We start from the raw sequence: 23,579 nt of genomic DNA on the forward strand, positions 1-23,579 counted from the left end.
GGACCCTTGCAGTAATGCAGATCTGTGATGCGGTAGACTGGGACTCTTGCAGTAATGCAGATCTGTGATGGGGTAGACTGGGACCCTTGCGGTATTGCAGATCTGTGATGGGGTAGACTGGGACCCTTGCAGTAATGCAGATCTGTGATGGGGTAGACTGGGACCCTTGCAGTAATGCAGATCTGTGATGGGGTAGACTGGGACCCTTGCAGTAATGCAGATCTGTGATGGGGTAGACTGGGATTCTTGTGGTATTGCAGATCTGTGATGGGGTAGACTGGGACCCTTGCGGTATTGCAGATCTGTGATGGAGTAGTCTGGTTCTTTTGCGGTATTGCAGATCTGTGATGGGGTAGACTGGGACCCTTGCAGTAATGCAGATCTGTGATGGGGTAGACTGGGACCCTTGCAGTATTACAGATCTGTGATGGGGTAGACTGGGACACTTGCGGTATTGCAGATCTGTGATGGGGTAGACTGGGGCTCTTGCAGTGATGCACATCTGTGATGGGGTAGACTGGGAACCTTGCAGTATTGAACATCTCTGATGGGGTAGACTGGGACCCTTGCAGTATTTCAGATCTGTGATGGGGTAGACTGGGACCCTTGCAGTAATGCAGATTTGTGATGGGGTAGACTGGGACCCTTGCAGTATTGCAGATTTGTGATGGGGTAGACTGGGACTTGCGGTATTGCAGATCTATGATGGAGTAGACTGGGACCCTTGCAGTATTGCAGATCTCTGATGGAGTAGACTGGTTCTTTTGCGGTATTGCAGATCTGTGATGGAGTAGACTGGTTCTCTTGCGGTATTGCAGATCTTTGATGGGGTAGACTTGGACCCTTGCAGTAATGCAGATCTGTGATGGGGCAGACTGGGACCCTTGCAGTAATTCAGATCTGTGATGGGGTAGACTGGGACCCTTGCAGTATTACAGATCTGTGATGGGGTAGACTGGGACCCTTGCGGTATTGCAGATCTGTGATGGGGTAGACTGGGACCCTTGCAGTAATGCAGATCTGTGATGCGGTAGACTGGGACTCTTGCAGTAATGCAGATCTGTGATGGGGTAGACTGGGACCCTTGCTGTATTGCAGATCTGTGATGGGGTAGACTGGGACCCTTGCAGTAATGCAGATCTGTGATGGGGTAGACTGGGACCCTTGCAGTAATGCTTATCTGTGATGGGGTAGACTGGGACCCTTGCAGTAATGCAGATCTGTGATGGGGTAGACTGGGACCCTTGCGGTATTGCAGATCTGTGATGGAGTAGACTGGTTGTCTTGCAGTATTGCAGATTTGTGATGGAGTAGACTGGGACCCTTGCAGTATTGCAGATCTGTGTAGGGGTAGACTGGGACTCTTGTGGTATTGCAGATCTGTGATGGGGTAGACAGGGACCCTTGCGGTATTGCAGATCTGCGATGGGTTAGACTGGGACCCTTGCAGTAATACAGATCTTTGATGCGGTAGATTGGGACTCTTGCAGCATTGAACATCTCTGATGGGGTAGACTGGGACTTGCGGTATTGCAGATCTGTGATGGGGTAGACTGGGACCCTTGCAGTATTGCAGATCTGTGATAGGGTAGACTTGGACCCTTGCAGTAATGCAGATCTGTGATGGGGTAGACTGGAACCCTTGTAGTATTGCAGATCTGTGATGGAGTAGACTAGGACCCTTGCGGTATTGCAGATCTGTGATGGGGTTGACTGGGACCCTTGCAGTAATGCAGATCTGTGATGGGGTAGACCGGAACCCTTGCAGTATTGCAGATCTGTGATGGAGTAGACTGGGACCCTTGCGGTATTGCAGATCTGTGATGGGGTTGACTGGGACCCTTGCGGTATTGCAGATCTGTGATGGGGTAGACTGGAACCCTTGCAGTATTGCAGATCTGTGATGGAGTAGACTGGTTCCCTTGCAGTAATGCAGATCTGTGATGGGGTAGACTGGTTCTCTTGCGGTATTGCAGATCTGTGATGGGGTAGACTGGTTGTCTTGCAGTATTGCAGATCTGTGATGGGGTAGACTGGGATTCTTGTGGTATTGCAGATCTGTGATGGGGTAGACTGGGACCCTTGCAGTATTGCAGATCTGTGATGGAGTAGACTGGGACCCTTGCAGTAATGCAGATCTGTGATGGGGTAGACTGGGACTCTTGTGGTATTGCAGATCTGCGATGGGGTAGTCTGGGACCCTTGCGGTATTGCAGATCTATGCTAGTAGACAGGTTCTCTCGCGGTATTGCAGATCTGTGATGGAGTAGACTGGTTCTCTTGCAGTATTGCAGATCTGTGATGGATTAGACTGGGACACTAGCGGTATTGCAGATCTCTGATGGGGTAGACTGGGACTCTTGCGGTATTGCAGATCTGTGATGGGGTAGACTGGGATTCTTGTGGTATTGCAGATCTGTGATGGGGTAGACTGGGACCCTTGCAGTATTGCAGATCTGTGATGGAGTAGTCTGGGACCCTTGCAGTAATGCAGATCTGTGATGGGGTAGACTGGGACTCTTGTGGAATTGCAGATCTGCGATGGGGTAGACTGGGACCCTTGCGGTATTGCAGATCTATGCTAGTAGACAGGTTCTCTCGCGGTATTGCAGATCTGTGATGGAGTAGACTGGTTCTCTTGCAGTATTGCAGATCTGTGATGGAGTAGACTGGGACACTAGCGGTATTGCAAATCTCTGATGGGGTAGACTGGGACTCTTGCGGTATTGCAGATCTGTGATGGGGTAGACTGGGATTCTTGTGGTATTGCAGATCTGTGATGGGGTAGACTGGGACCCTTGCGGTATTGCAGATCTGTGATGGGTTAGTCTGGAACCCTTGCAGTATTGCAGATCTATGATGGGGTAGACTGGGACCCTTGCGGTATTGCAGATCTGTGATGGAGTAGACTGGTTCTCTTACGGTATTGCACATCTGTGACGGGGTAGACTGGTTCTCTTGCAGCATTGCAGATCTGTGGTGGGGTAGACTTGGACCCTTGCAGTATTGCAGATCTGTGATGGGGTAGACTGGTTCTCTTGTGGTATTACAGATCTGTGATGGGGTAGACTGGGACCATTGCAGTATTGCAGATCTGTGATGGGGTAGACTGGGACCCTTGCAGTATTGCACATCTGTGAGGGGGTAGACAGGTTCTCTTGCAGTATTGCACATCTGTGATTGGGTAGACTGGTACTCTTGTGGTATTACAGATCTGTGATGGGGTAGACTGGGACCCGTGCGGTATTACAGATCTGTGATGGAGTAGACTGGTTCTCTTGCGGTATTGCAGATCTGTGATGGAGTAGACTAGTTCTCTTGCGGTATTGCAGATCTGTGATGGAGTAGACTGGTTGTCTTGCAGTATTGCAGATTTGTGATGGAGTAGACTGGGACCCTTGCAGTATTGCAGATCTGTGATGGGGTAGACTGGGACTCTTGTGGTATTGCAGATCTGTGATGGGGTAGACAGGGACCCTTGCGGTATTGCAGATCTGCGATGGGTTAGACTGGGACCCTTGCAGTAATACAGATCTTTGATGCGGTAGATTGGGACTCTTGCAGCATTGAACATCTCTGATGGGGTAGACTGGGACTTGCGGTATTGCAGATCTGTGATGGGGTAGACTGGGACCCTTGCAGTATTGCAGATCTGTGATAGGGTAGACTTGGACCCTTGCAGTAATGCAGATCTGTGATGGGGTAGACTGGAACCCTTGTAGTATTGCAGATCTGTGATGGAGTAGACTAGGACCCTTGCGGTATTGCAGATCTGTGATGGGGTTGACTGGGACCCTTGCAGTAATGCAGATCTGTGATGGGGTAGACCGGAACCCTTGCAGTATTGCAGATCTGTGATGGAGTAGACTGGGACCCTTGCGGTATTGCAGATCTGTGATGGGGTTGACTGGGACCCTTGCGGTATTGCAGATCTGTGATGGGGTAGACTGGAACCCTTGCAGTATTGCAGATCTGTGATGGAGTAGACTGGTTCCCTTGCAGTAATGCAGATCTGTGATGGGGTAGACTGGTTCTCTTGCGGTATTGCAGATCTGTGATGGGGTAGACTGGTTGTCTTGCAGTATTGCAGATCTGTGATGGGGTAGACTGGGATTCTTGTGGTATTGCAGATCTGTGATGGGGTAGACTGGGACCCTTGCAGTATTGCAGATCTGTGATGGAGTAGACTGGGACCCTTGCAGTAATGCAGATCTGTGATGGGGTAGACTGGGACTCTTGTGGTATTGCAGATCTGCGATGGGGTAGACTGGGACCCTTGCGGTATTGCAGATCTATGCTAGTAGACAGGTTCTCTCGCGGTATTGCAGATCTGTGATGGAGTAGACTGGTTCTCTTGCAGTATTGCAGATCTGTGATGGATTAGACTGGGACACTAGCGGTATTGCAGATCTCTGATGGGGTAGACTGGGACTCTTGCGGTATTGCAGATCTGTGATGGGGTAGACTGGGATTCTTGTGGTATTGCAGATCTGTGATGGGGTAGACTGGGACCCTTGCAGTATTGCAGATCTGTGATGGAGTAGTCTGGGACCCTTGCAGTAATGCAGATCTGTGATGGGGTAGACTGGGACTCTTGTGGAATTGCAGATCTGCGATGGGGTAGACTGGGACCCTTGCGGTATTGCAGATCTATGCTAGTAGACAGGTTCTCTCGCGGTATTGCAGATCTGTGATGGAGTAGACTGGTTCTCTTGCAGTATTGCAGATCTGTGATGGAGTAGACTGGGACACTAGCGGTATTGCAGATCTCTGATGGGGTAGACTGGGACTCTTGCGGTATTGCAGATCTGTGATGGGGTAGACTGGGATTCTTGTGGTATTGCAGATCTGTGATGGGGTAGACTGGGACCCTTGCGGTATTGCAGATCTGTGATGGAGTAGACTGGTTCTCTTACGGTATTGCACATCTGTGACGGGGTAGACTGGTTCTCTTGCAGCATTGCAGATCTGTGGTGGGGTAGACTTGGACCCTTGCAGTATTGCAGATCTGTGATGGGGTAGACTGGTTCTCTTGTGGTATTACAGATCTGTGATGGGGTAGACTGGGACCATTGCAGTATTGCAGATCTGTGATGGGGTAGACTGGGACCCTTGCAGTATTGCACATCTGTGAGGGGGTAGACAGGTTCTCTTGCAGTATTGCACATCTGTGATTGGGTAGACTGGTACTCTTGTGGTATTACAGATCTGTGATGGGGTAGACTGGGACCCGTGCGGTATTACAGTTCTGTGATGGAGTAGACTGGTTCTCTTGCGGTATTGCAGATCTGTGATGGAGTAGACTAGTTCTCTTGCGGTATTGCAGATCTGTGATGGAGTAGACTGGTTCTCTTGCAGCATTGCAGATCTGTGGTGGGATAGACTTCGACCCTTGCAGTATTGCAGATCTTTGATGGGGTAGACTAGTTCTGTTGCGGTATTGCAGATGTGTGATGGAGTAGACTGGTTGTCTTGCAGTATTGCAGATCTGTGATGGGGTAGACTGGGACCCTTGCAGTATTGCAGATCTGTGATGGAGTAGACTGGTTGTCTTGCAGTATTGCAGATCTGTGATGGGGTAGACTGGGACCCTTGCAGTATTGCAGATCTGTGATGGGGTAGACGGGACTCTTGCGGTAATGCAGATCTGTGATGGGGTAGACTGGTTCTCTTGCTGCATTGCAGATCTGTGATGGGGTAGACTGGTTCTCTTGCGGTATTGCAGATCTGTGATGGGGTAGACTGGTTCTCTTGCAGCATTGCAGATTTGTGATGGAGTAGACTGGGACTCTAGCGGTATTGCAGATCTGTGATGGAGTAGACTGGTTGTCTTGCAGTATTGCAGATCTGTGATGGAGTAGACTGGTTGTCTTGCAGTATTGCAGATCTGTGATGGGGTAGACTGGGACTTGCGGTATTGCAGATCTGTGATGGGGTAGACTGGGACACTTGCAGTAATGCAGATCTGTGATGCGGTAGACTGGTTCTCTTGCAGCATTCAACATCTCTGATGGGGTAGACTGGGACATGCGGTATTGCAGATCTGTGATGGGGTAGACTGGGACCCTTGCAGTAATGCAGATCTGTGATGGGGTAGACTGGGACCCTGGCAGTATTGCAGATCTGTGATGGGTAAGACTGGGACCCTTGCAGTATTGCAGATCTGTGATGGGGTAGACAGGGACCCTTGCGGTATTGCAGATCTGTGATGGGTTAGACTGGGACCCTTGCAGTAATTCAGATCTGTGATGGGGTTGACTGGGACCCCTGCGGTATTGCAGATCTGTGATGGAGTAGACTGCTTCTCTTGCAGTATTGCAGATCTGTGATGGAGTAGACTGGGACTCTAGCGGTATTGCAGATCTCTGATGGGGTAGACTGGGACCCTTGCAGTAATTCAGGTCTGTGATGGGGTAGACTGGGACTCTTGCAGTAATGCAGATCTGTGATGGGGTAGATTGGGACCCTTGCAGTAATGCAGATCTGTGATGGGGTAGACTGGGACCCTTGTGGTATTGCAGATCTGTGATGGGGTAGACTGGTTGTCTTGCAGTATTGCAGATTTGTGATGGAGTAGACTGGGACCCTTGCAGTAATGCAGATCTGTGATGGTGTAGACTGGGACCCTTGCAGTAATGCAGATCTGTGATGGAGTAGACTGGTTGTCTTGCAGTATTGCAGATTTGTGATGGAGTGGACTGGGACCCTTGCAGTATTGCAGATCTGTGATGGGGTAGACTGGGACTCTTGTGGTATTGCAGATCTGTGATGGGGTAGACAGGGACCCTTGCGGTATTGCAGATCTGCGATGGGTTAGACTGGGACCCTTGCAGTAATACAGATCTTTGATGCGGTAGATTGGGACTCTTGCAGCATTGAACATCTCTGATGGGGTAGACTGGGACTTGCGGTATTGCAGATCTGTGATGGGGTAGACTGGGACCCTTGCAGTATTGCAGATCTGTGATAGGGTTGACTTGGACCCTTGCAGTAATGCAGATCTGTGATGGAGTAGACTGGTTCTCTTGCGGTATTGCAGATTTGTGATGGGGTAGACTTGGACTCTTGCAGTAATGCAGATCTGTGATGGGGTAGACTGGAACCCTTGCAGTATTGCAGATCTGTGATGGAGTAGACTGGTTCCCTTGCGGTATTGCAGATCTGTGATGGGGTTGACTGGGACCCTTGCAGTATTGCAGATATGTGATGGAGTAGACTGGTTCCCTTGCGGTATTGCAGATCTGTGATGGGGTAGACTGGGACTCTTGCAGTATTGCAGATCTGTGATGGGGTAGACTGGGACCCTTGCAGTAATGCAGATCTGTGATGGGGTAGACTGGGATTCTTGTGGTATTGCAGATCTGTGATGGGGTAGACTGGGACCCTTGCGGTATTGCAGATCTGTGATGGAGTAGTCTGGTTCTTTTGCGGTATTGCAGATCTGTGATGGGGTAGACTGGGACCCTTGCAGTAATGCAGATCTGTGATGGGGTAGACTGGGACCCTTGCAGTATTACAGATCTGTGATGGGGTAGACTGGGACCCTTGCAGTATTGCAGATTTGTGCTGGGGTAGACTGGTTCTCTTGTGGTATTACAGATCTGTGATGGAGTAGACTGGTTCTCTTGCGGTATTGCAGATCATTGATGGGGTAGACTTGGACCCTTGCAGTAATGCAGATCTGTGATGGGGCAGACTGGGACCCTTGCGGTATTGCAGATCTGTGATGGGGTAGACTGGGACCCTTGCAGTATTGCAGATCTGTGATGGGGTAGACGGGACTCTTGCGGTAATGCAGATCTGTGATGGGGTAGACTGGTTCTCTTGCTGCATTGCAGATCTGTGATGGGGTAGACTGGTTCTCTTGCGGTATTGCAGATCTGTGATGGGGTAGACTGGTTCTCTTGCAGCATTGCAGATTTGTGATGGAGTAGACTGGGACTCTAGCGGTATTGCAGATCTGTGATGGAGTAGACTGGTTGTCTTGCAGTATTGCAGATCTGTGATGGAGTAGACTGGTTGTCTTGCAGTATTGCAGATCTGTGATGGGGTAGACTGGGACTTGCGGTATTGCAGATCTGTGATGGGGTAGACTGGGACACTTGCAGTAATGCAGATCTGTGATGCGGTAGACTGGGACTCTTGCAGCATTCAACATCTCTGATGGGGTAGACTGGGACATGCGGTATTGCAGATCTGTGATGGGGTAGACTGGGACCCTTGCAGTAATGCAGATCTGTGATGGGGTAGACTGGGACCCTGGCAGTATTGCAGATCTGTGATGGGTAAGACTGGGACCCTTGCAGTATTGCAGATCTGTGATGGGGTAGACAGGGACCCTTGCGGTATTGCAGATCTGTGATGGGTTAGACTGGGACCCTTGCAGTAATTCAGATCTGTGATGGGGTTGACTGGGACCCCTGCGGTATTGCAGATCTGTGATGGAGTAGACTGGTTCTCTTGCAGTATTGCAGATCTGTGATGGAGTAGACTGGGACTCTAGCGGTATTGCAGATCTCTGATGGGGTAGACTGGGACCCTTGCAGTAATTCAGGTCTGTGATGGGGTAGACTGGGACCCTTGCAGTATTACAGATCTGTGATGGGGTAGACTGGGACTCTTGCAGTAATGCAGATCTGTGATGGGGTAGATTGGGACCCTTGCAGTAATGCAGATCTGTGATGGGGTAGACTGGGACCCTTGTGGTATTGCAGATCTGTGATGGGGTAGACTGGTTGTCTTGCAGTATTGCAGATTTGTGATGGAGTAGACTGGGACCCTTGCAGTAATGCAGATCTGTGATGGTGTAGACTGGGACCCTTGCAGTAATGCAGATCTGTGATGGAGTAGACTGGTTGTCTTGCAGTATTGCAGATTTGTGATGGAGTGGACTGGGACCCTTGCAGTATTGCAGATCTGTGATGGGGTAGACTGGGACTCTTGTGGTATTGCAGATCTGTGATGGGGTAGACAGGGACCCTTGCGGTATTGCAGATCTGCGATGGGTTAGACTGGGACCCTTGCAGTAATACAGATCTTTGATGCGGTAGATTGGGACTCTTGCAGCATTGAACATCTCTGATGGGGTAGACTGGGACTTGCGGTATTGCAGATCTGTGATGGGGTAGACTGGGACCCTTGCAGTATTGCAGATCTGTGATAGGGTTGACTTGGACCCTTGCAGTAATGCAGATCTGTGATGGAGTAGACTGGTTCTCTTGCGGTATTGCAGATTTGTGATGGGGTAGACTTGGACTCTTGCAGTAATGCAGATCTGTGATGGGGTAGACTGGAACCCTTGCAGTATTGCAGATCTGTGATGGAGTAGACTGGTTCCCTTGCGGTATTGCAGATCTGTGATGGGGTTGACTGGGACCCTTGCAGTATTGCAGATATGTGATGGAGTAGACTGGTTCCCTTGCGGTATTGCAGATCTGTGATGGGGTAGACTGGGACCCTTGCAGTATTGCAGATCTGTGATGGGGTAGACTGGGACCCTTGCAGTAATGCAGATCTGTGATGGGGTAGACTGGGATTCTTGTGGTATTGCAGATCTGTGATGGGGTAGACTGGGACCCTTGCGGTATTGCAGATCTGTGATGGAGTAGTCTGGTTCTTTTGCGGTATTGCAGATCTGTGATGGGGTAGACTGGGACCCTTGCAGTAATGCAGATCTGTGATGGGGTAGACTGGGACCCTTGCAGTATTACAGATCTGTGATGGGGTAGACTGGTTCTCTTGTGGTATTACAGATCTGTGATGGAGTAGACTGGTTCTCTTGCGGTATTGCAGATCATTGATGGGGTAGACTTGGACCCTTGCAGTAATGCAGATCTGTGATGGGGCAGACTGGGACCCTTGCGGTATTGCAGATCTGTGATGGGGTAGACTGGGACCCTTGCAGTATTACAGATCTGTGATGGGGTAGACTGGGACCCTTGCAGTAATGCAGATCTGTGATGCGGTAGACTGGGACCCTTGCAGTAATGCAGATCTGTGATGGGGTAGACTGGGACCCTTGCAGTAATGCAGATCTGTGATGGGGTAGACTGGGACCCTTGCAGTAATGCAGATCTGTGATGGGGTAGACTGGGACCCTTGCAGTAATGCAGATCTGTGATGGGGTAGACTGGGATTCTTGTGGTATTGCAGATCTGTGATGGGGTAGACTGGGACCCTTGCGGTATTGCAGATCTGTGATGGAGTAGTCTGGTTCTTTTGCGGTATTGCAGATCTGTGATGGGGTAGACTGGGACCCTTGCAGTAATGCAGATCTGTGATGGGGTAGACTGGGACCCTTGCAGTATTACAGATCTGTGATGGGGTAGACTGGGACACTTGCGGTATTGCAGATCTGTGATGGGGTAGACTGGGGCTCTTGCAGTGATGCACATCTGTGATGGGGTAGACTGGGAACCTTGCAGTATTGAACATCTCTGATGGGGTAGACTGGGACCCTTGCAGTATTTCAGATCTGTGATGGGGTAGACTGGGACCCTTGCAGTATTGCAGATCTGTGATGGGGTTGACTGGTTCTCTTGCGGTATTGCAGATCTCTGATGGGGTAGACTGGGACCCTTGCAGTAATTCAGGTCTGTGATGGGGTAGACTGGGACCCTTGCAGTATTACAGATCTGTGATGGGGTAGACTGGGACTCTTGCAGTAATGCAGATCTGTGATGGGGTAGATTGGGACCCTTGCAGTAATGCAGATCTGTGATGGGGTAGACTGGGACCCTTGTGGTATTGCAGATCTGTGATGGGGTAGACTGGTTGTCTTGCAGTATTGCAGATTTGTGATGGAGTAGACTGGGACCCTTGCAGTAATGCAGATCTGTGATGGTGTAGACTGGGACCCTTGCAGTAATGCAGATCTGTGATGGAGTAGACTGGTTGTCTTGCAGTATTGCAGATTTGTGATGGAGTGGACTGGGACCCTTGCAGTATTGCAGATCTGTGATGGGGTAGACTGGGACTCTTGTGGTATTGCAGATCTGTGATGGGGTAGACAGGGACCCTTGCGGTATTGCAGATCTGCGATGGGTTAGACTGGGACCCTTGCAGTAATACAGATCTTTGATGCGGTAGATTGGGACTCTTGCAGCATTGAACATCTCTGATGGGGTAGACTGGGACTTGCGGTATTGCAGATCTGTGATGGGGTAGACTGGGACCCTTGCAGTATTGCAGATCTGTGATAGGGTTGACTTGGACCCTTGCAGTAATGCAGATCTGTGATGGAGTAGACTGGTTCTCTTGCGGTATTGCAGATTTGTGATGGGGTAGACTTGGACTCTTGCAGTAATGCAGATCTGTGATGGGGTAGACTGGAACCCTTGCAGTATTGCAGATCTGTGATGGAGTAGACTGGTTCCCTTGCGGTATTGCAGATCTGTGATGGGGTTGACTGGGACCCTTGCAGTATTGCAGATATGTGATGGAGTAGACTGGTTCCCTTGCGGTATTGCAGATCTGTGATGGGGTAGACTGGGACTCTTGCAGTATTGCAGATCTGTGATGGGGTGGACTGGGACCCTTGCAGTAATGCAGATCTGTGATGGGGTAGACTGGGACCCTTGCAGTAATGCAGATCTGTGATGGGGTAGACTGGGACCCTTGCAGTAATGCAGATCTGTGATGGGGTAGACTGGGACCCTTGCAGTAATGCAGATCTGTGATGGGGTAGACTGGGACCCTTGCAGTAATGCAGATCTGTGATGGGGTAGACTGGGATTCTTGTGGTATTGCAGATCTGTGATGGGGTAGACTGGGACCCTTGCGGTATTGCAGATCTGTGATGGAGTAGTCTGGTTCTTTTGCGGTATTGCAGATCTGTGATGGGGTAGACTGGGACCCTTGCAGTAATGCAGATCTGTGATGGGGTAGACTGGGACCCTTGCAGTATTACAGATCTGTGATGGGGTAGACTGGGACACTTGCGGTATTGCAGATCTGTGATGGGGTAGACTGGGGCTCTTGCAGTGATGCACATCTGTGATGGGGTAGACTGGGAACCTTGCAGTATTGAACATCTCTGATGGGGTAGACTGGGACCCTTGCAGTATTTCAGATCTGTGATGGGGTAGACTGGGACCCTTGCAGTATTGCAGATTTGTGATGGGGTAGACTGGGACTTGCGGTATTGCAGATCTATGATGGAGTAGACTGGGACCCTTGCAGTATTGCAGATCTGTGATGGAGTAGACTGGTTCTTTTGCGGTATTGCAGATCTCTGATGGGGTAGACTGGTTCTCTTGCGGTATTGCAGATCTGTGATGGAGTAGACTGGTTCTCTTGCGGTATTGCAGATCTTTGATGGGGTAGACTTGGACCCTTGCAGTAATGCAGATCTGTGATGGGGCAGACTGGGACCCTTGCAGTATTGCAGATCTGTGATGGGGTAGACTGGGACCCTTGCAGTAATTCAGATCTGTGATGGGGTAGACTGGGACCCTTGCAGTATTACAGATCTGTGATGGGGTAGACTGGGACCCTTGCAGTATTACAGATCTGTGATGGGGTAGACTGGGACTCTTGCAGTATTACAGATCTGTGATGGGGTAGACTGGGACCCTTGCAGTAATGCAGATCTGTGATGGGGTAGACTGGGACCCTTGCGGTATTGCAGATCTGTGATGGGGTAGACTGGGACCCTTGCAGTAATGCTTATCTGTGATGGGGTAGACTGGGACCCTTGCAGTAATGCAGATCTGTGATGGGGTAGACTGGGACCCTTGCGGTATTGCAGATCTGTGATGGAGTAGACTGGTTGTCTTGCAGTATTGCAGATTTGTGATGGAGTAGACTGGGACCCTTGCAGTATTGCAGATCTGTGATGGGGTAGACTGGGACTCTTGTGGTATTGCAGATCTGTGATGGGGTAGACAGGGACCCTTGCGGTATTGCAGATCTGCGATGGGTTAGACTGGGACCCTTGCAGTAATACAGATCTTTGATGCGGTAGATTGGGACTATTGCAGCATTGAACATCTCTGATGGGGTAGACTGGGACTTGCGGTATTGCAGATCTGTGATGGGGTAGACTGGGACCCTTGCAGTATTGCAGATCTGTGATAGGGTAGACTTGGACCCTTGCAGTAATGCAGATCTGTGATGGGGTAGACTGGAACCCTTGTAGTATTGCAGATCTGTGATGGAGTAGACTAGGACCCTTGCGGTATTGCAGATCTGTGATGGGGTTGACTGGGACCCTTGCAGTAATGCAGATCTGTGATGGGGTAGACCGGAACCCTTGCAGTATTGCAGATCTGTGATGGAGTAGACTGGGACCCTTGCGGTATTGCAGATCTGTGATGGGGTTGACTGGGACCCTTGCGGTATTGCAGATCTGTGATGGGGTAGACTGGAACCCTTGCAGTATTGCAGATCTGTGATGGAGTAGACTGGTTCCCTTGCAGTAATGCAGATCTGTGATGGATTAGACTGGGACACTAGCGGTATTGCAGATCTCTGATGGGGTAGACTGGGACTCTTGCGGTATTGCAGATCTGTGATGGGGTAGACTGGGATTCTTGTGGTATTGCAGATCTGTGATGGGGTAGACTGGGACCCTTGCAGTATTGCAGATCTGTGATGGAGTAGTCTGGGACCCTTGCAGTAATGCAGATCTGTGATGGGGTAGACTGGGACTCTTGTGGAATTGCAGATCTGCGATGGGGTAGACTGGGACCCTTGCGGTATTGCAGATCTATGCTAGTAGACAGGTTCTCTCGCGGTATTGCAGATCTGTGATGGAGTAGACTGGTTCTCTTGCAGTATTGCAGATCTGTGATGGAGTAGACTGGGACACTAGCGGTATTGCAGATCTCTGATGGGGTAGACTGGGACCCTTGCAGTAATACAGATCTTTGATGCGGTAGATTGGGACTCTTGCAGCATTGAACATCTCTGATGGGGTAGACTGGGACTTGCGGTATTGCAGATCTGTGATGGGGTAGACTTGGACTCTTGCAGTATTGCAGATCTGTGATGGGGTAGACTGGGACCCTTGCGGTATTGCAGATCTGTGATGGGGTAGACTGGAACCCTTGCAGTATTGCAGATCTATGATGGGGTAGACTGGGACCCTTGCAGTATTGCAGATCTGTGATGGGGTAGACTGGTTCTCTTGTGGTATTACAGATCTGTGATGGGGTAGACTGGGACCCTTGCGGTATTGCAGATCTGTGATGGGGTAGACTGGGACTTGCAGTATTGCAGATCTTTGATGTGGTAGACTGGGACCCTTGCAGTAATGCAGATCTGTGATGCGGTAGACTGGGACCCTTGCAGTATTGCAGATCTGTGATGGGGTAGACTGGGACCCTTGCGGTATTGCAGATCTGTGATGGAGTAGACTGGGACCCTTGCAGTAATGCAGATCTGTGATGGGGTAGACTGGGACTTGCAGTATTGCAGATCTGCGATGGGGTAGACTGGTTCTCTTGCGGTATTGCAGATCTGTGATGGAGTAGACTGGGACCCTTGCAGTAATGCAGATCTGTGATGGGGTAGACTGGGACTTGCAGTAATGCAGATCTGTGATGGTGTAGACTGGGACTTGCAGTATTGCAGATCTGCGATGGGGTAGACTGGTTCTCTTGCGGTATTGCAGATCTGTGATGGAGTAGACTGGGACCCTTGCAGTAATGCAGATCTGTGATGGGGTAGACTGGGACTCTTGTGGTATTGCAGATCTGCGATGGGGTAGACTGGGACCCTTGCGGTATTGCAGATCTATGCTAGTAGACAGGTTCTCTCGCGGTATTGCAGATCTGTGATGGAGTAGACTGGTTCTCTTGCAGTATTGCAGATCTGTGATGGAGTAGACTGGGACACTAGCGGTATTGCAGATCTCTGATGCGGTAGACTGGGACTCTTGCGGTATTGCAGATCTGTGATGGGGTAGACTGGGATTCTTGTGGTATTGCAGATCTGTGATGGGGTAGTCTGGGACCCTTGCAGTAATGCAGATCTGTGATGGGGTAGACTGGGACTCTTGTGGTATTGCAGATCTGCGATGGGCTAGACTGGGACCCTTGCGGTATTGCAGATCTATGCTAGTAGACAGGTTCTCTCGCGGTATTGCAGATCTGTGATGGAGTAGACTGGTTCTCTTGCAGTATTGCAGATCTGTGATGGAGTAGACTGGGACACTAGCGGTATTGCAGATCTGTGATGGGTTAGACTGGGACCCTTACAGTAATACAGATCTTTGATGCGGTAGATTGGGACTCTTGCAGCATTGAACATCTCTGATGGGGTAGACTGGGACTTGCGGTATTGCAGATCTGTGATGGGGTAGACTTGGACCCTTGCAGTATTGCAGATCTGTGATGGGGTAGACTGGGACCCTTGCGGTATTGCAGATCTGTGATGGGGTAGACTGGAACCCTTGCAGTATTGCAGATCTATGATGGGGTAGACTGGGACCCTTGCAGTATTGCAGATCTGTGATGGGGTAGACTGGTTCTCTTGTGGTATTACAGATCTGTGATGGGGTAGACTGGGACCCTTGCGGTATTGCAGATCTGTGATGGGGTAGACTGGGACTTGCAGTATTGCAGATCTTTGATGTGGTAGACTGGGACCCTTGCAGTAATGCAGATCTGTGATGCGGTAGACTGGGACCCTTGCAGTATTGCAGATCTGTGATGGGGTAGACTGGGACCCTTGCGGTATTGCAGATCTGTGATGGAGTAGACTGGGACCCTTGCAGTAATGCAGATCTGTGATGGGGTAGACTGGGACTTGCAGTATTGCAGATCTGCGATGGGGTAGACTGGTTCTCTTGCGGTATTGCAGATCTGTGATGGAGTAGACTGGGACCCTTGCAGTAATGCAGATCTGTGATGGGGTAGACTGGGACTTGCAGTAATGCAGATCTGTGATGGGGTAGACTGGGACTTGCAGTATTGCAGATCTGCGATGGGGTAGACTGGTTCTCTTGCGGTATTGCAGATCTGTGATGGAGTAGACTGGGACCCTTGCAGTAATGCAGATCTGTGATGGGGTAGACTGGGACTTGCAGTAATGCAGATCTGTGATGGGGTAGACTGGGATTCTTGCAGTATTGCAGATCTGTGATGGAGTAGACTGGTTCCCTTGCGGTATTGCAGATCTGTGATGGGGTAGACTGGGACCCTTGCGGTATTGGAGATCTGTGATGGGGTAGACTGGGACCCTTGCAGTATTGCAGATCTGTGATGGGGTAGACTGGGACCCTTGCAGTATTGCAGATCTGTGATGGGGTAGACTGGGACCCTTGCGGTATTGGAGATCTGTGATGGGGTAGACTGGTTCTCTTGCGGTATTGCAGATCTGTGATGGAGTAGACTGGGAATCTTGCGGTATTGCAGATCTGTGATGGAGTAGACTGGGACCCTTGCGGTAATGCAGATCTGTGATGGGGTAGACTGGGACCCTTGCAGTATTGCAGATCTGTGATGGGGTAGACTGGTACCCTTGCAGTATTGCAGATCTGTGATGGTGTAGACTGGGACCCTTGCGGTATTGCAGATCTGTGATGGAGTAGACTGGGACCCTTGCAGTAATGCAGATCTGTGATGGGGTAGACTGGGACTTGCAGTATTGCAGATCTGCGATGGGGTAGACTGGTTCTCTTGCGGTATTGCAGATCTGTGATGGAGTAGACTGGGACCCTTGCAGTAATGCAGATCTGTGATGGGGTAGACTGGGACTTGCAGTAATGCAGATCTGTGATGGGGTAGACTGGGACTTGCAGTATTGCAGATCTGTGATGGGGTAGACTGTGACCCTTGCGGTATTGCAGATCTGTGATGGGGTAGACTGGGACTTGCAGTATTGCAGATCTTTGATGTGGTAGACTGGGACCCTTGCAGTAATGCAGATCTGTGATGCGGTAGACTGGGACCCTTGCAGTATTGCAGATCTGTGATGGGGTAGACTGGGACCCTTGCGGTATTGCAGATCTGTGATGGAGTAGACTGGGACCCTTGCAGTAATGCAGATCTGTGATGGGGTAGACTGGGACTTGCAGTATTGCAGATCTGCGATGGGGTAGACTGGTTCTCTTGCGGTATTGCAGATCTGTGATGGAGTAGACTGGGACCCTTGCAGTAATGCAGATCTGTGATGGGGTAGACTGGGACTTGCAGTAATGCAGATCTGTGATGGGGTAGACTGGGACTTGCAGTATTGCAGATCTGCGATGGGGTAGACTGGTTCTCTTGCGGTATTGCAGATCTGTGATGGAGTAGACTGGGACCCTTGCAGTAATGCAGATCTGTGATGGGGTAGACTGGGACTTGCAGTAATGCAGATCTGTGATGGGGTAGACTGGGATTCTTGCAGTATTGCAGATCTGTGATGGAGTAGACTGGTTCCCTTGCGGTATTGCAGATCTGTGATGGGGTAGACTGGGACCCTTGCGGTATTGGAGATCTGTGATGGGGTAGACTGGGACCCTTGCAGTATTGCAGATCTGTGATGGGGTAGACTGGGACCCTTGCAGTATTGCAGATCTGTGATGGGGTAGACTGGGACCCTTGCGGTATTGGAGATCTGTGATGGGGTAGACTGGTTCTCTTGCGGTATTGCAGATCTGTGATGGAGTAGACTGGGAATCTTGCGGTATTGCAGATCTGTGATGGAGTAGACTGGGACCCTTGCGGTAATGCAGATCTGTGATGGGGTAGACTGGGACCCTTGCAGTATTGCAGATCTGTGATGGGGTAGACTGGGACCCTTGCAGTATTGCAGATCTGTGATGGTGTAGACTGGGACCCTTGCGGTATTGCAGATCTGTGATGGAGTAGACTGGGACCCTTGCAGTAATGCAGATCTGTGATGGGGTAGACTGGGACTTGCAGTATTGCAGATCTGCGATGGGGTAGACTGGTTCTCTTGCGGTATTGCAGATCTGTGATGGAGTAGACTGGGACCCTTGCAGTAATGCAGATCTGTGATGGGGTAGACTGGGACTTGCAGTAATGCAGATCTGTGATGGGGTAGACTGGGACTTGCAGTATTGCAGATCTGTGATGGGGTAGACTGTGACTCTTGCGGTATTGCAGATCTGTGATGGGGTAGACTGTGACTCTTGCGGTATTGCAGATCTGTGATGGGGTAGATGGGTGTTATTGTCTCACTTGATTTGTCCTTGGCTCCCTCCACAGACTTACTCAGGCCTGTTTTGTGTCGTGATCAACCCCTACAAGAATCTGCCCATCTACACAGAGCAAATAGTCGAGATGTACAGGGGCAAGAAGAGGCACGAGATGCCTCCTCACATCTACGCCATCTCTGAGACCGCCTATCGAAGCATGCTACAAGGTGAGGCTCTACCAACACGACATCTTACAGTGAATCTCCCTCCACACCGTCCCATCACACTCTCCTGGAGTCAGACACAGAGTGAATCTTCCTCCACACCGTCCCATCACACACTCCCGTGGTCAGACACAGAGTGAATCTCCCTCCACACCGTCCCATCGCACTCTCCCGGGGTCAGACACAGAGTGAATCTCCCTCCACACCGTCCCATCGCACACTCCCGGGGTCAGACACAGAGTGAATCTCCCTCCACACCGTCCCAACGCAAGCTCCCGGGGTAAGACACAGAGTGAATCTCCCTCCACACCGTCCCATCACACACTCCCGGGGTCAGACACAGAGTGAATCTTCCTCCACACCGTCCCATCACACACTCCCGGGGTCAGACACAGAGTGAATCTTCCTCCACACTGTCCCATCACACACTCCCGGGGTCAGACACAGAGTGAATCTCCCTCCACACCGTCCCATCACACACTTCCGGGGTCAGACACAGAGTGAATCTCCCTCCACACCGTCCCATCACAGTCTCCCGGGGTCAGACACAGAGTGAATCTCGCTCCACACCGTCCCATCACACACTCCCGGGGTCAGACACAGAGTGACTATCCCTGCACACCGTCCCATCACACACTCCCAGGCTCAGACACAGAGTGAATCTTCCTCCACACCGTCTCATCACAGACTGCTTGGGTCAGACACAGAGTGAATCTCGCTCCACACCGTCCCATCACACTCTCCCGGGGTCAGACACAGAGTGAATCTCCCTCCACGCTTTCCCATCACACTCTCCCGGGGTCAGACACAGAGTGAATCTCCCTCCACACTGTCCCATCACACACTCCCGGGGTCAGACACAGGGTGAAACTCCCTCCACACCGTCCCATCACACACTCCCGGGGTCAGACACAGAGTGACTCTCCCTCCACACCGTCCCATCACACACTCGCGGGGTCAGACTTAGAGTGAATTCCCCTCCACACCGTCCCATCACAGACTCCCGGGGTCAGACATAGAGTGAATTCCCCTCCACACCGTCCCATCACACACTCCCGGTGTCAGACACAGAGTGAATCTGCCTGCACACCGTCCCATCACACACTCCCGGGGTCAGACATAGAGTGAATTCCCCTCCACACCGTCCCATCGCACACTTCCGGGGTCAGACACAGACTGAATCTCCCTCCACACCGTCCCATCACAGACTCCCGGAGTCAGACTCAGAGTGAATCTCCCTCCACACCGTCCCATCACACACTCCCGGAGTCAAGCACAGAGTGAATCTTCCGCCACACCGTCCCATCACACACTCCCGGGGTCAGACACAGACTGAATCTCCCTCCACACCGTCCCATCACACACTCCCGGGGTCAGACACAGAGTGAATCTCCCTCCACACCGTCCCATCACACACTCCCGGGGTCAGACACAGAGTGGATCTCCCTCCACACTGTCCCATCACACACTGCCGGGGTCAGACACAGAGTGAATCTCCCTCCACATTGTCCCATCACACACTCTGTGGGTGAGACACAGAGTGAATCTCCCTCCACACCGTCCCATCACTCACTCCCGGGGTCAGACACAGAGTGAATCTCCCTCCACACCGTCCCATCACACACTCCCGGGGTGTGGAGTGAGCTTCCGTCTGTAGCTGTGGTCCGTGTACTGACACTCGTTTTCAGAAAACGACTGCTGAGGTAAAGGGTGATTCTGGTGTCTGCTTCACCTCTCAGGTTTATGGAAGGTTACAGCAATTGTGTCATTAATTCTGCTGTGCTGATTTTTTCTTTGAACCTGCCTTCTCATATCTTGATGCCATCACGAATCAGGGACCTATCGACTGCTGGTTAAATGGCCTCCACAGCGATCTGTGGCAATGGATTTCACAGATTCACCACCTCTGGCTAAAGAAATTCCTCCTCATCTCTGTTTTAAATGGATGTCCCTCTATTCTGAGGCTTTGTCCTCTGGTCCTATGATCCCCGTCTCTAGGAAGCATCCACTCCATGATAGATTTCAGTGAGATTCCTCCCTCTTGCACATTGTTCATTCAGATCAGATAATTACACAGTGCATCGAGGTAGAACTAGGGAAAACAGTAACAGAAAGCAGAATAACGTGTTACAGTTACAGAGAAAGGGCAGTGCAGGCAGACAACAAGGTGCAAGGGTCACGACGAGGTAGATCGTGAGGTCAAGAGTCCGTCTTATCGTACTGGGGGACCGTTCGATAGTCTGATAACAGCGGGGTAGAAGCTGTCTTATCGTACTGGGGGACCGTTTAATAGTCTGATAACAGCGGGGTAGAAGCTGTCTTATCGTACTGGGGGACCATTCAATAGTCTGATAACAGCGGGGTAGAAGCTGTCTTATCGTACTGGGGGACCGTTGAATAGTCTGATAACAGCGGGGTAGAAGCTGTCTTATCGTACTGGGGGACCGTTGAATAGTCTGATAACAGCGGGTAGAAGCTGTCTTATCGTACTGGGGGACCGTTCAATAGTCTGATCACAGCGGGGTAGAAGCTGTCTTATCGTACTGGGGGGCGATTCAATAGTCTGATCACAGCGGGGTAGAAGCTGTCTTCGAGCCTGGTGGGACCGTTCAATAGTCTGATAACAGCGGGGTAGAAGCTGTCTTATCGTACTGGGGGACCGTTCGATAGTCTGATAACAGCGGGGTAGAAGCTGTCTTATCGTACTGGGGGACCGTTCAATAGTCTGATAACAGCGGGGTAGAAGCTGTCTTATCGTACTGGGGGGCCATTCAATAGTCTGATAACAGCGGGGTAGAAGCTGTCTTATCGTACTGGGGGGCCATTCAATAGTCTGATCACAGCGGGGTAGAAGCTGTCTTCGAGCCTGGTGGGACCGTTCAATAGTCTGATAACAGCGGGGTAGAAGCTGTCTTATCGTACTGGGGGGCCATTCAATAGTCTGATAACAGCGGGGTAGAAGCTGTCTTATCGTACTGGGGGACCGTTCAATAGTCTGATAACAGCGGGGTAGAAGCTGTCTTATCGTACTGCGGGACCGTTCAATAGTCTGATAACAGCGGGGTAGAAGCTGTCTTATCGTACTGGGGGGCCATTCAATAGTCTGATAACAGCGGGTAGAAGCTGTCTTATCGTACTGGGGGGCCATTCAATAGTCTGATCACAGCGGGGTAGAAGCTGTCTTCGAGCCTGGTGGGACCGTTCAATAGTCTGGTAACAGCGGGGTAGAAGCTGTCTTATCGTACTGGGGGGCCATTCAATAGTCTGATAACAGCGGGGTAGAAGCTGTCCTCGAGCCTGGTGGGACGTGCTTTCAGGTTTTTGTATCTTCTGCCCGATGGGAGGGTAGGTTAGAGAGAATGTCCAGGCTGGGAGGGCCAGTGACTTCATTCATGAAGTAACACTTCTTTCTGCTCTGTTTTTGCTTTTTGCTTGGACGAGCTTATTGCGCTGATGTGACGTGGTAATGTGAATGGATGAATTGGTATTGTTGGTGTTTACTCTCTGCATGGCTCAGTAACAAGCAGGACTGGAGTGCTGGAATCCAGTGCCAGAGCTTGGGTTATACCAGGGCCCAGAGGAAATCTCTCTCGACTGCTCATTATTTCTGCGCTGAAATTGAGATTCAAGATGTGGGCTCTGTCAAAATCAGAATTGGGTTTCATATCACTGGCATATGTAATGAAATTTGTTAACTTTGTGGCAGCAGCACAGTGCAAAACGTAATAATGGAGAAAATCAGAATTACAGTCCAGAGAATTATATAGTTTATAGAACTGAATTAAATAAGGAGTGCAAAAACAGAAATAAAGAAAGTAGTGAGGTAGTGTCCATGGGATCAGTGTCCCTGCAGAAATCGATGGTGGAGGGGAAGAAACGCTTGCTGAATTGTTGCCTTCAACCTCCGGTTCCTCCTTCCTGATGGTGACAGTGAGAACCAGGCGTGACCTGGGTGCTGGGGTGGATCCTGCACATTGCTCATTGGAGATGTCCTGGATACTACGGAGGCCGGTGCCCATGATGGGGCTGACAGGGTTTACAACTCTCTGCAGCGTATTTTGATCCTGTGCAGTAGCCCCCCCCCCCCCCCCGCATAGCAGACGGTGGTGTAGCCAGTTCGAATGCTCTCCGTAGTAGCCCCAACCCATAGCAGACGGTGGTGTAGCCAGTTCGAATGCACTCCGCAGTAGCCCCCCCCCATAGCAGACGGTGGTGTAGCCAGTTCGAATGCTCTCCACAGTAGCCCCCCCCCACCCCAATAGCAGACGGTGGTGTAAACAGTTTGAACCCTGCAGGCCCCACTCTCTGTAGAAAGACTCTGCAGGCCCCACTCTCTGTAGAAAGACTCTGCAGGCCCCAGTCTCTGGAGAAAGACTCTGCAGGCCCCACTCTCTGGAGAAAGACCCTGCAGGCCCCACTCTGTAGAAAGACCCTGCAGGCCCCAATCTCTGTAGAAACTCCCTGCAGGCCCCACTCTCTGTAGAAACTCCCTGCAGGCCCCACTCTCTGTAGAAAGACTCTGCCGGCCCCACTCTCTTTAGAAAGACTCTGCCGGCCCCACTCTCTGTAGAAAGACTCTGCCGGCCCCACTCTCTGTAGAAAGACTCTGCCGGCCCCAGTCTCTGTAGAAAGACTCTGCAGGCCCCACTCTCTGGAGAAAGACCCTGCAGGCCCCACTCTCTGTAGAAAGACTCTGCAGGCCCCACTCTCTGTAGAAAGTCCTGCCAGCCCCACTCTCTGTAGAAAGACCCTGCAGGCCCCACTCTCTGTAGAAAGACTCTGCAGGCCCCACTCTCTTGAGAAAGAGCCTGCAGGCCCCAGTCTCTGTAGAAAGAGCCTGCAGGCCCCACTCTTTGTAGAAAGACCCTGCAGGCCCCACTCTTTGTAGAAAGACCCTGCAGGCCCCACTCTCTGTAGAAAGACCCTGCAGGCCCCACTCTCTGTAGAAAGACCCTGCCGGCCCCACTCTTTGTAGAAAGACCCTGCAGGCCCCACTCTCTGTAGAAAGACCCTGCAGGCCCCACTCTCTGTAGAAAGACCTGCTGGCCCCCCTTGCTTTATAAGTCTGGAGCTCAAAATGCCACAAGCAATTTGAAATGCTATACCAGACTACAATGCAGCAGGGAACCTTCAAATAGCATATCTGTAGAAGTTTGCTACAGAGCTTAGTGACCCTTACATTGTTCTGTGCAGAAATGTTCTCCAAATTTATTTAACCATCTTCTCATTTCTGCTTTCTCTTCAGATCGAGAAGACCAGTCTATACT

General features: G+C 50.8%; 1 protein-coding gene across 4 annotated transcripts in view; it reads left to right on the forward strand.

Moving 5' to 3' along the window:
• LOC132385544 (myosin-10-like) overlaps nt 1-23,579 on the forward strand; it is a 265,092-nt gene that overhangs the window by 241,430 nt on the left and 83 nt on the right. For all 4 annotated transcript variants that reach the window (XM_059957694.1, XM_059957696.1, XM_059957695.1 and 1 more), the window contains exons 3-4: nt 18,159-18,315; nt 23,558-23,579. The exon at nt 23,558-23,579 is cut by the window's right edge and continues 83 nt beyond it. In XM_059957694.1, coding sequence (XP_059813677.1) covers nt 18,159-18,315; nt 23,558-23,579 — 179 coding nt within the window. The remainder of the gene's footprint in view (nt 1-18,158; nt 18,316-23,557) is intronic.

Source organism: Hypanus sabinus (assembly GCF_030144855.1).
Source record: "Hypanus sabinus isolate sHypSab1 chromosome 24 unlocalized genomic scaffold, sHypSab1.hap1 SUPER_24_unloc_9, whole genome shotgun sequence".
In the NCBI taxonomy this organism is placed as follows: Eukaryota; Metazoa; Chordata; class Chondrichthyes; order Myliobatiformes; family Dasyatidae; genus Hypanus; species Hypanus sabinus.